Below are 14,318 nucleotides of genomic sequence, written 5' to 3' on the forward strand. Positions count from 1 at the left end.
GGGCACCTGAGGAGTCAATGCGGTAGAACTGGCACCCTGAGAGTGATGCTGACAGAGACTTCGGGGCACCTGAGAATGATGCTGCGCAGACTGCGCGCACCTGAGAAGTGATTGCTGTAGGAAACTGGCAGGGCACCTGAGCAGTGGAATGCTGTAGAAACTGGGGCATCCTGAGAGAGCTGGATGTTCAGAGACTGGGGCACTGAGGTGATGTTCGAGAGACTGTGGAGGGCACCTGGGGCGGTGATGCTTCAGGACTGTGGTCACATGAGGAGTGATGCTGCAGAACCTGGGGCACGCTGCGGTGATGTGCAGAGACTGGGGGAACCTGAGAGAGATGTTGCAGAGAGTGTGGCACCTGGAGTGTGAGGTTGCAGGAAGAGACGCTGGGGCACCTGAGGTGCTGATGCTGGAGATATTATGCACAAAACGTGATGCTGACGAGACTGGGCACCTTGAGCAGGTGAATTGCTGCGAGACTGGGGAACCTGAGGGTGATGCTGCAGAGGGGGGGACCTTTGGGGGGCACCTGAGGGTGATGTGAGAGGTGGGGCACACTGAGGCGTGCATGTTGCAGGAGACTGGGAGGTACCTGAGGGGATGTGCAGAGGTGGATCGGAAGGTTTGTGTGCCGAGAGACTGGGCACCTGAGAGTGATGTTGCAGGAGTGGGGCACCTGAGAAGTTGATTGCTGAGAGACTGGGGCACCTGAGAGAGATGCGTGGAGTGCTGTGGCACCTGAGAGTGATTCTGCGAGATCTGCGGGAGCCTGAGGGCTGATGTTTGCAGAGATGGGGCACCTGATGAGGGATGCTGCAGGAACTTGGGCACCTGAGAGGGAATGTGGGCGAGGGACTGGGGCACTGAGGTGATAGTCTCGGCAGCATCCCTCTCAGGTGACCCAGTCTCTGCAGCATCACACTCAGGTGCCCCAGTCTCCGCAGAATCACTCTCAGGTGCCACACACTCTGCAACATCACTCTCAGGTGCCCCAGTCTCTGCAGCATCACTCTCAGGTGCCCCAGTCTCTGCAGCATCACTCTCAGGTGCCCCAGTCTCTGCAGCATCACCCCCAGGTGCCCCAGTCTCTGCAACATCACCCTCAGGTGCCCCAGTCTCTGCAACATCACACTCAGGTGCCCCAGTCTCTGCAGCATCACCTTCCGATGCCATAGTCTCTGCATCATCACCCTCATGTATTTCAATCTCCAGAACATCACCCTTAGGTGTTCCAGATTCCAAAACATTGCCCTGAGGCATCCTAGTCTCTGGAGCATCACTCTTAGGTGTACAATTTCCCATAACTTCTGCTATTGGTGTCTCTGTCTCCAGAATATTTGCCCCTGGCATTCCAGTCTTCAGGGAATCACCCAGAGGCATCTGTGCTGACAGTGCCTCTGAGCCACTCACAACTGCTGGTTCATCAGTCAGCAAACCTGTTGCTACTGTTACTGGGTTTCCTTCTACACATGCATTAGCCTCGGCCTCCCCACGTTCAGCCTTAACGATCTCCCCGTAAAGCTGTGCTGTATCGTCACTGCCCACAGCCGGGTACTGCTGAGGGGAGTCTCCCACTGACGACCGTGGAGATTCCATGGCAGCAGCCCAGTCAGGCACAGGAACGCGAGCCTCGGGAGTTTTCATACGTTGCGGTGTAGTGGGAGTTTGAGGAGCTGTGGCTTCGATGCAAGGCGGTTCCTCACTACGGCCGGACAAGTCGAGAGAGCCGCTGGTGTTCGTGGCGTCCTCCCACTGATCTTCATCATCCTCGAGCGGTTCACCATTCAGCTTTCTTGAACATTCCACTCCTTGATCAGCACGCTTGCCACTCGGTTGATTCTTAGTGACCTTGTCAGATTGTATGCCCTGAACGTCCTCGTCTGCTGAGTCCCTTTCCTCTCGATCAAAAGGGTCACCAGCTCTTCCCTCTTCAAGTTCACCACCTGAACATAGATTATGGAAGCCTTACAAAACACTAACTGACATTCTATACCAGACAATACCTGACCATGCACCAAGTATAAACTTACGGGGCAATATTTAACAATAATAAAGACAGGAAGCTACAGGCATGTACGTGCGGCCACTCACTCTTACAAAATCGTAATTGATTTGTGTCCTTACTTGAAGAAGATACAGAGCTCCGACTACTGGCCTTTTTGGCCCTGGCCTTCAGTCTGCGTTCCCTGTTCTTGGCAGTGCGCTGCTCCCTGGATGTCAGCTTCCCCACAAGGTTATTGCTGATGCAAATAACTATCTGGTCTTCTTCAGTCATGATATTCCTGCCACGAAATATAAATTACTTTGAGCAACTTTTTAGAATGGTTGTTTCCGACTTGACAAGCATCAACAAAATTAGTTGAAATATTTTATGGTTAGGTATGTATAAAAAATGTAATGTAACAGTATGGTTTTAACCATAGTAAACTAGGAAGATCTTGTCATCACGGCTGTTGTATTTTTACGTAGTGAATTTGAATATTTATTTCAAACAGTTCATCCTAATTTTATTAACTACATAGTTTTATATATTTAGGAGGCTTAGTCTCAAGGAGTGTGAAATTTTGAAAACATGATTAATGTTTGTTATAAGTTAGTAAATTACATGTGTGGGTAATGAAATTAATTAAATTTTGCAGTTACGGATATATATAAGCTTTCACATCAAAGCTTTATAATTGCTTGCCTGTCTGTATTTTGTGGTACTTCACCATCATCAACCTCCTCGTCTAGAACTTCTTCAGCTGGCTGGCTAGCATTACTAGGTGTCACAACGACCTCCGACATCTTCATGGAAACTTTTGAAGGCCAATGGCTACCCACAGCAGCATGTAGAGTGCTCCCACCCTTAGGGGGAGACTGCCAGACATCTTCTTTGCCCACTTGAGATGCATGCCTCACATCACTATTTCTCTGATCTGGGGTAGATCTATCAATGCCTGTTGGTGTGGGACTTTCAACACTTTTGAAGTGGGTCGCAGGGTATGCCGCACCGCTCTCCCTTGCCTTGGTTCTACGGCTCTCATCATTATTTCTAGATGCGTAGTGTGGCTCGTCCTTTCTTCTTCTCCGTGAATGGCTAACTTCATGCTGCTGGACATCTTTTTTCGTGTCGACTTGCGACACACCACTGCTCCCGTAATCTGCATTTATATTCAATTGAAAGCATTACCAGTAAGTTCTCTCAACTTATCATCCAGTAGGTTGGTTCACAAGATGGATCTACTTAGCACATTAATTAATAAAACTAACATCTGTTCAGAGTTTTGCAAGTTATGATGCATAAACACAATCTCCAGATGATTTCATCATAAGCAGGTTAGCAACGACTATCATACTCCTAAAGGAACCAGTGAACAAAATGATGTTATTGTAAACGAGCATGTAAATATTAATCATGTTAATAGCCATTAGTTTTTACACCAAGGAAGGTAACTATTTATGTAACTGATGAAATTATGTCATGTGAAATACAGTATACAACGTATATGTAGCTGTCTGTACATGTTGTAACTGTATGTACTACACTGACTTCATGCACACCAGGTGTTAGATAATAGTAGACCTGCTAATTTGCTACTATCTAGCTCCTGATGATGAAACACTCTCCATCTCCACCAATAGTTATACATAAATCAAGCACCAAATAAAATAATTGGATTAGTATTCCATAAGCGACTGCATATCATGCCAACCACGTAATTCTTGATGGCAATATGTGCACCAAAAACACATGCTGTGGTTAATGCACCCTCTGTGACCAGGTTCTCTACCTGTCTCAACGTCACGGTGACGGGCGGGGGAATCACCATCCTTGATTACAATACGGCCACTGCCAACACGACCAGTTCTGTGTTGGGTAGGACCACCTAGTAATTGAACACATTTATACCTGTGAGAACACTGACGGCTTTGGATGGATGGCTCGCTGATGGATCAAAGATGCCATTGTTTAATATAGAAGAAATCTTTGGGTGACACAAGAAATGTAGAATATATCTCTACAGAAGTCTCTATTTCACACTTGATGTGATATTGCATTGGCCTTCCCTATCACCAGCAGTACCCACCTGGGTGTAGTATTGAATTGCATACAATAAAATTGTATTTGCATCAGGGGGGTCAAAGACACCTACCTCTTCTGTGCTGAAACTCTTGCTGTGGCTTCTGTTTGTCAGCTACGTCATCACTGCCAAGAAATCAGTACATGACTAAATTAAATCACAGATGTACTCCTTTCAGAATATGCAAGTATGAACATGCCTGTTACCTTCTATCTTAGGTAATTTTGAATGGATGATAAAACGTTATTGGGTTCCATTAGAAGCAACATACTAAGGTTTCACTAAGATTTGAAAAAAAGCTTTTCATGGTATAGTCCTACCTGCATAACATAAATGCCAAAATGTACTCACACAATGGCGACTTTCTCTTTATCCCATTCACGTTTGCCTGAACGCTCATGACGATTTAACCGCTCAAGATCTACCCTGTCACGTTCTGCTTTCCATGACTCGTACTCCTGTCTTTCTCTTCCTGTCATGCTCAACTCTAACTCACGCTTGGACTTTGGGCCATCTCTTCCCGACTTCTGTTAAATAGCAAGCATGTTATACAGTGTTATTTTAGGGTCCAGCTTGTAGCCAGCATTGGCATAGTGTTAGATCCAATGTTAGCAGTGCAGGAACATGTACAAGTTATACATCACACAAACCGTACGTGCCCGCACGCATGCACATCTATAGTACTGTTCCACCGTTAAATACGAAAAACTTCAAATCATAAATTTAATCGACCCTAAAGGTTTTTATGTTGTAGATAGCCATGACCACATTTCCTATGCACACACGAGAGGAATCAAGTATGAATTAGTAATACATAGTTTTTCTCCCCCACATGATACTGAAAAAAATGGAGGGAAGTCGTCGAACCTCGTTGACCAGCAGCTAAACAGCCACCCTTAACGTGATTATATCACCATAAATATTAAAAGTAAAAGAATTCTGTCCACTTTTTCACAAAATGTAAGTGATTCTGTTCACTTTTTATGGTCAAATTGCTGCATTATACTTCCTATTGTGGTATTCCGTTCGATGTGAACAAACACTCGTGACTCATACATAGCCCATAGCAAGCATTTAATCAAGAGCCCATTAACCCCAGAGCGTACAACGCTGAAATAGGAAAACCATGGTGTAGTTTCAGCAAAATTAATAAAGTTTACCTACCTTATTTTGATACTTCTCTACCGGAATATTATGCAGGAGTCATAGCTAGCCAATATAAGATCAACCGCTTGTCTCTACGATGTTCCTATGCCGAGATATAAAGCGATAAAAATCGAGTACTTCTAGGTAATCCTAGCGCCATATCACACAGTAACACGCCTACCCCGCGTTTAGTGACTGATTTTATCGCTTTATATCTTGGCATAGGAACATCGTAGAGACAAGCGGTTGATCTTATATTGGCTAGCTAGGACTCCTGCATAATATTCCGGTAGAGAAGTCTCAAAATAAGGTAGGTAAACTTTATTAATTTGGCTGAAACGACACCATGGTTTTCCTATTTCAGCGTTGTACGCTCTGGGGTTAATGGGCTCTTGATTTAATATTGTGATCAATATATCAAATCGCCCAGATTTTTAGGATTTTTAACTAGTTTAAAAACAATCTTATCGGGTAAGAACTTGAGGATACATTTAGTGCCGTTAGTACTTACTTTTCATGTAAAAAAATTGCAACAAAGATTTTATAAATATACACCATAGAAAATTCGTGACTTGGTCAATTTAACCAATGAATTACACACAAATTAAGGGGCCATTCACAATTATCAACATTTTCATAAGTGTACAAAGAGTACACTTTTTCGAGACCAACCCCCTTCCCCCCTAAGTGTACGAAAAAAAATGTAGATTTTTTTTCACACTATTCTACATAGAGATACATGTATATGAATTACATGCAAACCCTGGAACAATTGATCCAGGTCACCAGCGCGGCTAGAACTATTACCCGCTATCGTGCCGGTTGTTTACACTGCACTTGGCTGCTAGCTAACTAGCTCGGTTCGTTCGTTCAGCGGGCCCGTGCGGTGCGTGGGCCGGCCGGGGGTCGGCGCTTCGCGCCGTGAGGATGCACGCGATGCCGGCTGGGGCGTGCGGCGCGGGAAATGGATCGACATTTTTCGGAAATGCTGAAAGCGTACGGCGGGCATTGACCCCCTCCCCCCAGCGTACGGTTTGCACGCTTGTGAAAATAATTGTGAACGACCGCTAAATGGTGACTAACAACTACAACAAGCAGAACGTACGTAATCCTCTCGCTCCTTCATCCTATTAATGTTCTGCTTCACGTTGCCAAAATTCGTTCCACCCCAGTTGCTGATGTGCCTCCTGCTGCCCTCCTGTCTCGTTGGGCCACCGTGTTTCCGAAACCCTCCATGGCGACCAGGATCAGCGAGGAAGTTGAACGAGGGGTCAGGTGGCGGCGCGCCGGTGTCATCTGTGTCTGGAGCATATCTGTGATTGTGCCGAGGAGGCTGCGCATCGCGTTGCTGTGGCGACCGATCCCTCTCATACTCCCTGCGCTTTGGTTCGTGTTGCTGACAAAATGTACACCAAGTGTCATCAGCCAATCAGGGCGAATCTGCCAAAAATCTCTACAAAATTTTTGGCTTAATATTGCATGTACATGTAAATATTCAAAAACACGTCAGTAGAACAGGAGACTGGTTCTCCATACAGAGTTGAGACATGCATAACATCAGGAGCGTATAATGACAAATTGTCATTATTTGTCAAATATGTCATTATAAAATTGTCATGTTAAATTGTCATTATATGTCAAATTGTCATTATTATTTGTCATTATACGCTTCTGATAACATCTAATATGCACATCTGTGCACCTCTCACATTCTGTTATTATCATTGCCAAACATGAAATTTTCTCTCTAGTACAAACCAGGCACTACAATGACATTACCATGAATTTGTAGAGGAAACTAAGAGTGTAAATACAATGTGTGATTTCTATATAAAAATCTTTAATAATTTCAAGTGTTGAAATTGTAAATTTGCGAACATAAATTTGAACAGCTATAATTTTACATGAACAAATTTAGAGCATACGCACCAGCGCTATTTCGTAATCACTAATCAATAATAAAACCAGGAGAACTGTGGTTACCCGTGACTTAAGCTCTTTAGCTTGCTTGCTGCGTTCAGCCAGTCGCCGGCCACGACCAATTCCGGCTGATTGCTTCGGTGGGCTCACTCGCACTTCATCGCTATGTCGATGTGGTGCCAACTTGCTGAGCTGCTCTGCATTCTGCTTGTCACGTTCAATTTCCTAATAAATGTAGGCAAACACATTGAGTTTTGCATAGAGATAACATGAGTGTGAAATCCATCCTATAATTTCATTTCAAACAACCAATCACATTCAATCTAGAGTGTATTAACACCAATAAACTTTTGATTCAATTCACGAGCTTTGCTGTACACTTCAAAAGCCTGGTATCATGTATGCCTACAAAATATTTATACATTAATGAAATATTGAAATAAAGCATTTACATAATAAAAATTAAAATTCTGACATACCTCGTGTCTTTTCTTAAGGTTCTCGTTTTTTAGTCGTATCATTTCCACACGACGATTAATAAATGCTTCTTTCTCATCACGCGTCAGTTCCTGAAACATTCCAAGTTATTATATGTTCATAAGCAAGTTCAGCAGAATAAATGATTAACGCAGACCGAGTGTGCACTATGAGCACTCTAGCAAAATTACTCATTAACTCACGAAATATGAACGCATCGGCAGCAAAACACAAACCTATCGCTCTCAAACACTGAAGCCTTAAAAATGTGCCATCTTATATGAAACAATGCTATGCAATGACGAGGAGCTGTATGGTTTCCATAAAACACATTGGCCATGTAACAGGTACAGATTCATGCAAGCAGCATGAGTTGAGGACAGTGGTAAACACAGTATCATTGAGGGCCATAAATCTTTATCGAACAGTGTGCGTATGTACCACTGTCATTAATATTAAACACACGCAGTTATGAACATTACTGCTCGCATAAGAATATCATACATTGATTTTTTTACCAGTCATCATATATGAACAGGAAACATGCTTTCTTTTTCCGTGATTCATATATACATACAGCAGACGTAGGAAAACCAGTTACAGCTTTGTGAAATGGTGCAGACCCATGCACATACCATACCAGGCTTACCAGCACACCTTTAAACAGTTCACGCTTGTCATGCTCTAGCAAACTGGCATGTACTTCCCAATGCGCATATAAGACCCTGCCCGTTCCTACAGATAACACATGTATATAGGCTAGACTGGTGTACATACATTCTTAACATCACATGAATTCTCACTCCTACCTATTGGTTACAACATTAGTGTAGTTTATGAAAAGTAAATGCATATATTTATGCACAAGTTTGTTGTTATACCATGATGCTTGAAATCCAGAGAGACATGATACAAGATTGCGTGGCACAGCTTTGCTGTTGATCCTGAGCGCTGCGCGCGGATGAGACGCGCAGTTCCGCGGGATATGCGCACGCGACCGCGGGGATGTTCAAGTATGAAGCATTGTCCGCAGTGGAGACGTGTGCCAAATTCGAAGCCCGGCGCACGTCTCCACAGCGGTCAGCAGATGGTCTGTAGTTTTAGAAGATAACAATGAAGACTTTGTTCTAAATAAGAGCAATATACAGACCTTTGAATTTCTTGACTAGTCAGTCAAAGGGCTTGTTGGGGGTCCATTATGCAGAGCTTCCAATTGAAATGGCCCATGAAATTGTCAAGTGGAATTGTGTTTTTCGGAACCCCAAAGAAAATGTCTTCCTCTTACATGCACCCCCTCCCTGATCAATCACGCATTCAGGCGTCAACAATAACAGAGATGAAATTGTGTTGAGTTTGTGGCTCTTGACGCACGTGCATTGACGTACAAGACTGTTGAAAGCACAGGCACTTGGAATGTCTCAATAAAAATAAATATTCACACAATTTTTCACAATGATCGACCGCCTGTGTGCAAAATAGGTGAACGTATGTGAAACATATACGGTTAGTACTTACTGTGACATATCCGTGTCACTAACTGACACCACTAAGTTGGTAAAATGTTCCATGGAATTACGAGGTTATCATCGCAGAACTCCCGAACACCGTACGTCACAAAGCTATATGTAAACAAACACGCGTGTTGCGAGGTATCTGCCTCCGATATCCATTTCGAGGCCCGCTAAGCCAAGCATAAAGCGCGCGGGCAAGACGTCACACACACAGCTACGTTCATTGGCTAAAACAATCGAGTAGTGCGGTTAAGGATTTTCGGAATTATTTAATTTGAAGAAAAACTTCAATGTTCAATGAATGACGCACTCGTTTACTTCCGACAGCGAGTGAAAATGTCGAACATTTTCCACTTCGATTCGAAATGCATCGGCCAGACATTTCATTATTTACGACAAGTAAACAGGCTGGCGAAAGACAGTAGGCACAGTAACTGGTCACGTCGGTGACGCCCCATTCCTGTCCATCAACGAAGAAAGCGGAGGCTTATTCTGATTACGGAGATGTGAAAATTCAACAGAAGGAAGTAGCACAGTGCGCTAAACAGCATGTTATTTTCGTATTTGTGGCAAACTAATATATGATTTTGTATCGTAGGAAACCGTTCTAACATAGCAGAATGCCCTAGTTCCTGAGATCGGCGATTTGATGGTCCAATGGGTCCCCATATTTAAAAATATAAAAGACGGGTGCAACGTAGGCTGTGATTGGAAGACACAAAGTGTCAATCCTCGGCGCGCCTCGGCATCATGGCCGCATCACGTCTAGTCATGTTTAGTTAACAGTACCTAAGCAACCATCACACATTTGTTAATTGTTTTTTTTTATAATAAAAGTGATACTGCAGGTATAGTTAGCTTGTGAAATAACCAGTTAGCGTTAAGCTGCACTGTTGGCAGGATTTCTACAGAGAGGAATCCTGAAAGTCTATTATAGTCTAATGAAGATGTATCCATAAAATGATGTCCATTTAGCAATCTTTTTCAAAAACTACTATGAACATGATTTGTATCAATTCCAGGAACATCTATACTAAAAGTTGGCTTGCTTAAACCGTGCCATGTTACAAATTCCTACATTCCACTAATCTGGTTAGATGTATCCAAAAGGTGGATTGTGAAGTTATATCCATTTTCCTTTGTTAATTAATTAATTAATTATTAACCTTGCTTCAATAGTGCTATAAGACACCTTTTCTGTAAATAGCAAAACTATCATTTATCAATGAATAATGTGTTTTTTAGTAAAGAGAAATTTGTATGCAACATGTTCAAAATTGAATTTAGTTGGAAATTGTGACCTTATTTTTGTCTATTTACAATTTAGCTGATATTTTGTATTTAGTATATAGCAAAATATATTTGATAGTGTTTTTGATGTGCTGCTATTTATTGCATTTCATTAAAGTCGAATTACACAAACAAATGTATTTTTATTTAACAGTGCACACTTACCAAAAACTCACTGTTCAGTACTTCAGCCATTTTGTATCAATGTTTCAAGTATTCCAAACTGTAAAAAATATGAAAGACATTACCAATAACAAACTCATCTGCAATTAAACATTAAAATGCTTACAAATCTCTGTGAAAATGAGAATAAAAAATTTGCATACTATCAACCTGCACTACTATTGTAAAAATCAACGTAATTAAAAATATGGAGAAAAGGGTGTGATTACTGTGAGCGAATCATCTGTTTTGTATGATCAAAGTTCCATTATCTTGCTGCCACAGCAGCCACACATGCCCATGGCGTGAAGGACATGATTCTTTATTTTATGCTAAAATCAAAGTAATTCTACCTATAGGGTTTTTTTTTTTTTTTAATTGACCAATTCTACGATCACAACTAGTTGCTATCAGATCTTTGTAGACACTAAAAGCTCACAAGAGGTGGACCTTGGATTTCATCATTTCTGTGCTTAGTATGGTCAATCTGTCCCAAGCGCACAAAATCTGCACTGTTTCGTAGTAATGCCTATAGATGAAATTTCATAAAGTACTACATTGATTATTAGAGTACATTCTACGATCACGTTTTCAAAGTAAAATTATGGACAGGAAATTGACAAGAAGGGCATATATGACAACTTGTTAGGCCAAGTGTATTGCTTTTGATGTAAACTGAAATTTTAGGACACAACTAAGTGGGAGGGGGACCAGTACAATTACTACCTTAGGTATTAGGGTACACGTACACAAGGAATTTATGAACAGGGTGTGGAGGCAAATCAAACAGGGCAGCCGCAGAAATTTAGTGCTGTGGATATCATTGAGATTTTCAAGGAAGCACAGCAATTAATACCCCGTACAGGCTACGAATTTTATATGGCACTAAACTAGCGCACGTTAGCGTAGTCTAACGCGCGCTAAAAATTGCAGTGTGTACACGCTATCCCGCTCCAAATACGTGCTGGCCTGCTCCAAGTTAGCCCCCCTTACGAAGCAGGCTATCTTGGTGTGCACCAAGTTATCCCGCTGCAACTCTGTGTCTGTACGCAATCGGTGCCTAACGCGCGTTAAGTTTCGCAATTGTGCATGCGCATAGCCTTATTTAAGTCACGTACGCTCGCTCGCACGCATGCTCGCTGTACCTCGCTGTCTGCAGGGTGACGTGGTGAGCAGGGAACTGAGCGGTGGGAGAACTGGTGACTCATTTAAAGTAGGGTCAACCGTCAAATATGCAGTCTGTATGCTCCTAGTTAGCGCGTGCTTAGCTCTAGTACTATAGCCCGCGTTCGATAAACTGCCGCAGGCAGACTGCGGCAGTTTATCGAACGCGGCCTGCGGCAGTTTATCGAACGCGGGCTATAGTACTAGAGCTAGCGCGTGCTAAGTTAACGCGCGTCTGACGCGTGCTAACTTTCGTAGTCTGTATGGGGTATAAGAACTGTAATAAAACTGTTTGGGGTAACCGTGAGATCTCCCAGCATTGTCATATATCTCAGGGCTGCGTTATTATAGCTATGGTAGAGCTAGATAAAAGTTTCAATACCAAGATTTACATTAAACGTGCGAACAGTACCCAAAAGTTTAAAAATGCTATGAGATAGAATATGCCACTAGTGCACCACATCCAATCACCCCTGGCAAATTCCAATGCTAACGCTAACCCAAATCTAACCCTATACGCTCGCTATAGAGACATTTTTGTAATCTGATGCTATCCTATAAGTACCATAGCACCATCATTTTATAACGATTTCTGGGGCACAATTTATTGGTCTACGACTTACTGAGCATGGTACGGCGTCAAGTAAGGAGGCTAAACTCGGCACTGGTCGTCGGTGCTGTGGTAAAACTCGAGCCCTGGGGCAGAATGGCTACAAAAATGGAGGTGATTGGTTGTGTATTTGTGCTGCGATGGGGTTCAAGGAAGCAAGTGCTGTGCGAATTTGGCACTCACGCTTTCCCACCTGCTCTATATTTTTGTTGTTAGTGCACAGTGATGCGAGTGTGGTGAACACTGAGCTTGTGGGCGCAATTCTAGTTTAGCACCCGGCTTAGTATGGAACATTTGCGAAAATGAGGGCTGGGTCCCAAACTAGGATTGAGTGAACTTACTTGGGCGTTACAGAGTGAGTCAGGGGAGCATTTGAACATCATTGACAGGAAGTTATTACTAATAATAGGAAAAAGAGAGGCGAGAAACATTAAAACTTTGGTTGTAAATTCCATTGCCATCTCGTGCGTAGGCCTATAAAGTATAATCGTACGCGTCAGCAATTACATTGTTGACATTCTCCTGTGTATATCATTTCATTTGTGCCAGCCAACACACGAATTAAAACAAGTATCAGCCTTATTCAAGACGGGTAGGCCTATTTATTACAAAAGTAGAATTAGTATAAGTGGCAACACACTTCAATAAAACACACGCTTTGATAATTGATTACTACTAAAAATTTAATACTTACCAGCGTAGTTTGGAGAGAACAACAGAAGTTTTCTGACGACCACGAAGCCAGCGCCAATGCCACCTGGTGTCAGTAATGTACAAAAATATTAGAGCGACACTAGCGACACTCAGCTGGCTTTCCCAGTTTATGCTTAGAACAAAATGGAACGCCTGTGTTGTTTTGCTTTGCTGCTTGCGGTTCAATTACTCGTGACTTCTGCACACAAACTTGCAGGAGGAATTTCAGACACCAACGAAAATGAGCCTCGCATATTAGAGATATCAAAATTTGCTGTCGCTGAGATTGATAGAGGCCGAAACTCTCTCTTCGTTACCAAATTGCTGAAAGTCCACAATGCTAGAACGCAGGTACGTCGTACTCGTAGGTCCTATATGACGTCAAGACTAGCCACAACACCGCCTTGGGCTTGGGTTCAAGGATAGAGGACATAGAGATGATGTCCAGATTGAGACATATGTCATTTTCGTAAATGTGGGGGGTAGGCCCTTTAAAATCAACAGGGGTGTTCTTGAAGGTGTTTGTTCATTTCCACCCAGAAACATTAATCATTATGTCACTTTACAGGAAGTGTGGAAAAAACTGCGTTTAAGCGACACTACTCGCGCGTTATATTGCGCGCGGCATTTACGCACTGATACTACTTGCTCTCCGCAGTAAACCTACCTCCCTAGCACTGCTACCTGCTACTAGTGCTGAGAGGGTATATGTCCCCCAGGGTACGTACTGCCAGAGTACGTTCCGGTATACCGGTATAGCCCATTCTTTTCTTTGGAGGAGCCCTTTAGTGATTCACTCAGGGCGGTTTTATGGTGCGTTTTTCAAGACTAGAACTTCCAAACTGGGTATATTCTAAACACGAATCTTTATCTGCTATCCTGGAACTTACTATGTATCACAATACTCTGTATGAAACTAATATAACCTCTTACAAAATTTCGAAGCGACGAGCGGCGATATTTCAAGCGCCATTTCTGGTGACCTGTGACGCTGGCTTTCCCAATGTGCATAGCGATCGGCCTGAGAAATAGCACGTGGATGTGGCGCGTATCCTTCAGGGGCTCCTCCAAAGAAAAGAATATAGGCTCGCGTTGTAACCCTACTCTTGTGTTGGGTTACATTATTGTATCTAGGGAGTCGCCTACGCCTACTCCCTAACCCTAACCCTATTATCATATCAGATAGTTACCAGGGTACGTTCCGGTATACCGGACCGTACCCAGGGTACGTTCCGGCAGTACCCTGGGGGACATAGACCCTATGAGCGCTACTAGTAGACT

At 43.0% G+C, this 14,318-nt stretch overlaps 1 protein-coding gene across 3 annotated transcripts in view; it reads right to left on the minus strand.

Moving 5' to 3' along the window:
- LOC106814147 overlaps nt 1–13,103 on the minus strand; it is a 16,057-nt gene extending 2,954 nt beyond the window's left edge. Inside the window, exons 1-11 of one of the 3 annotated variants that reach the window (XM_014818438.1) lie at nt 13,039–13,103; nt 10,574–10,631; nt 7,610–7,699; nt 7,194–7,355; nt 6,316–6,606; nt 4,416–4,591; nt 4,137–4,189; nt 3,774–3,869; nt 2,687–3,143; nt 2,125–2,282; nt 911–1,943 (exon numbers count right to left, since the gene is read on the minus strand). In XM_014818438.1, the coding sequence (XP_014673924.1) occupies nt 911–1,943; nt 2,125–2,282; nt 2,687–3,143; nt 3,774–3,869; nt 4,137–4,189; nt 4,416–4,591; nt 6,316–6,606; nt 7,194–7,355; nt 7,610–7,699; nt 10,574–10,603 (2,546 nt within the window). In that variant the 5' untranslated portion in view covers nt 10,604–10,631; nt 13,039–13,103. Of the gene's footprint in view, nt 1–910; nt 1,965–2,124; nt 2,283–2,686; nt 3,144–3,773; nt 3,870–4,136; nt 4,190–4,415; nt 4,592–6,315; nt 6,607–7,193; nt 7,356–7,609; nt 7,700–10,573; nt 10,632–13,038 lie in introns of all 3 variants that reach the window. The other 2 variants (XM_014818440.1, XM_014818439.1) reach the window with 2 other exon arrangements.
- Nucleotides 13,104–14,318: the final 1,215 nt, after the last annotated feature.

This window comes from Priapulus caudatus, unplaced genomic scaffold, assembly GCF_000485595.1.
Source record: "Priapulus caudatus unplaced genomic scaffold, Priapulus_caudatus-5.0.1 Scaffold876, whole genome shotgun sequence".
In the NCBI taxonomy this organism is placed as follows: domain Eukaryota; kingdom Metazoa; phylum Priapulida; class Priapulimorpha; order Priapulimorphida; family Priapulidae; genus Priapulus; species Priapulus caudatus.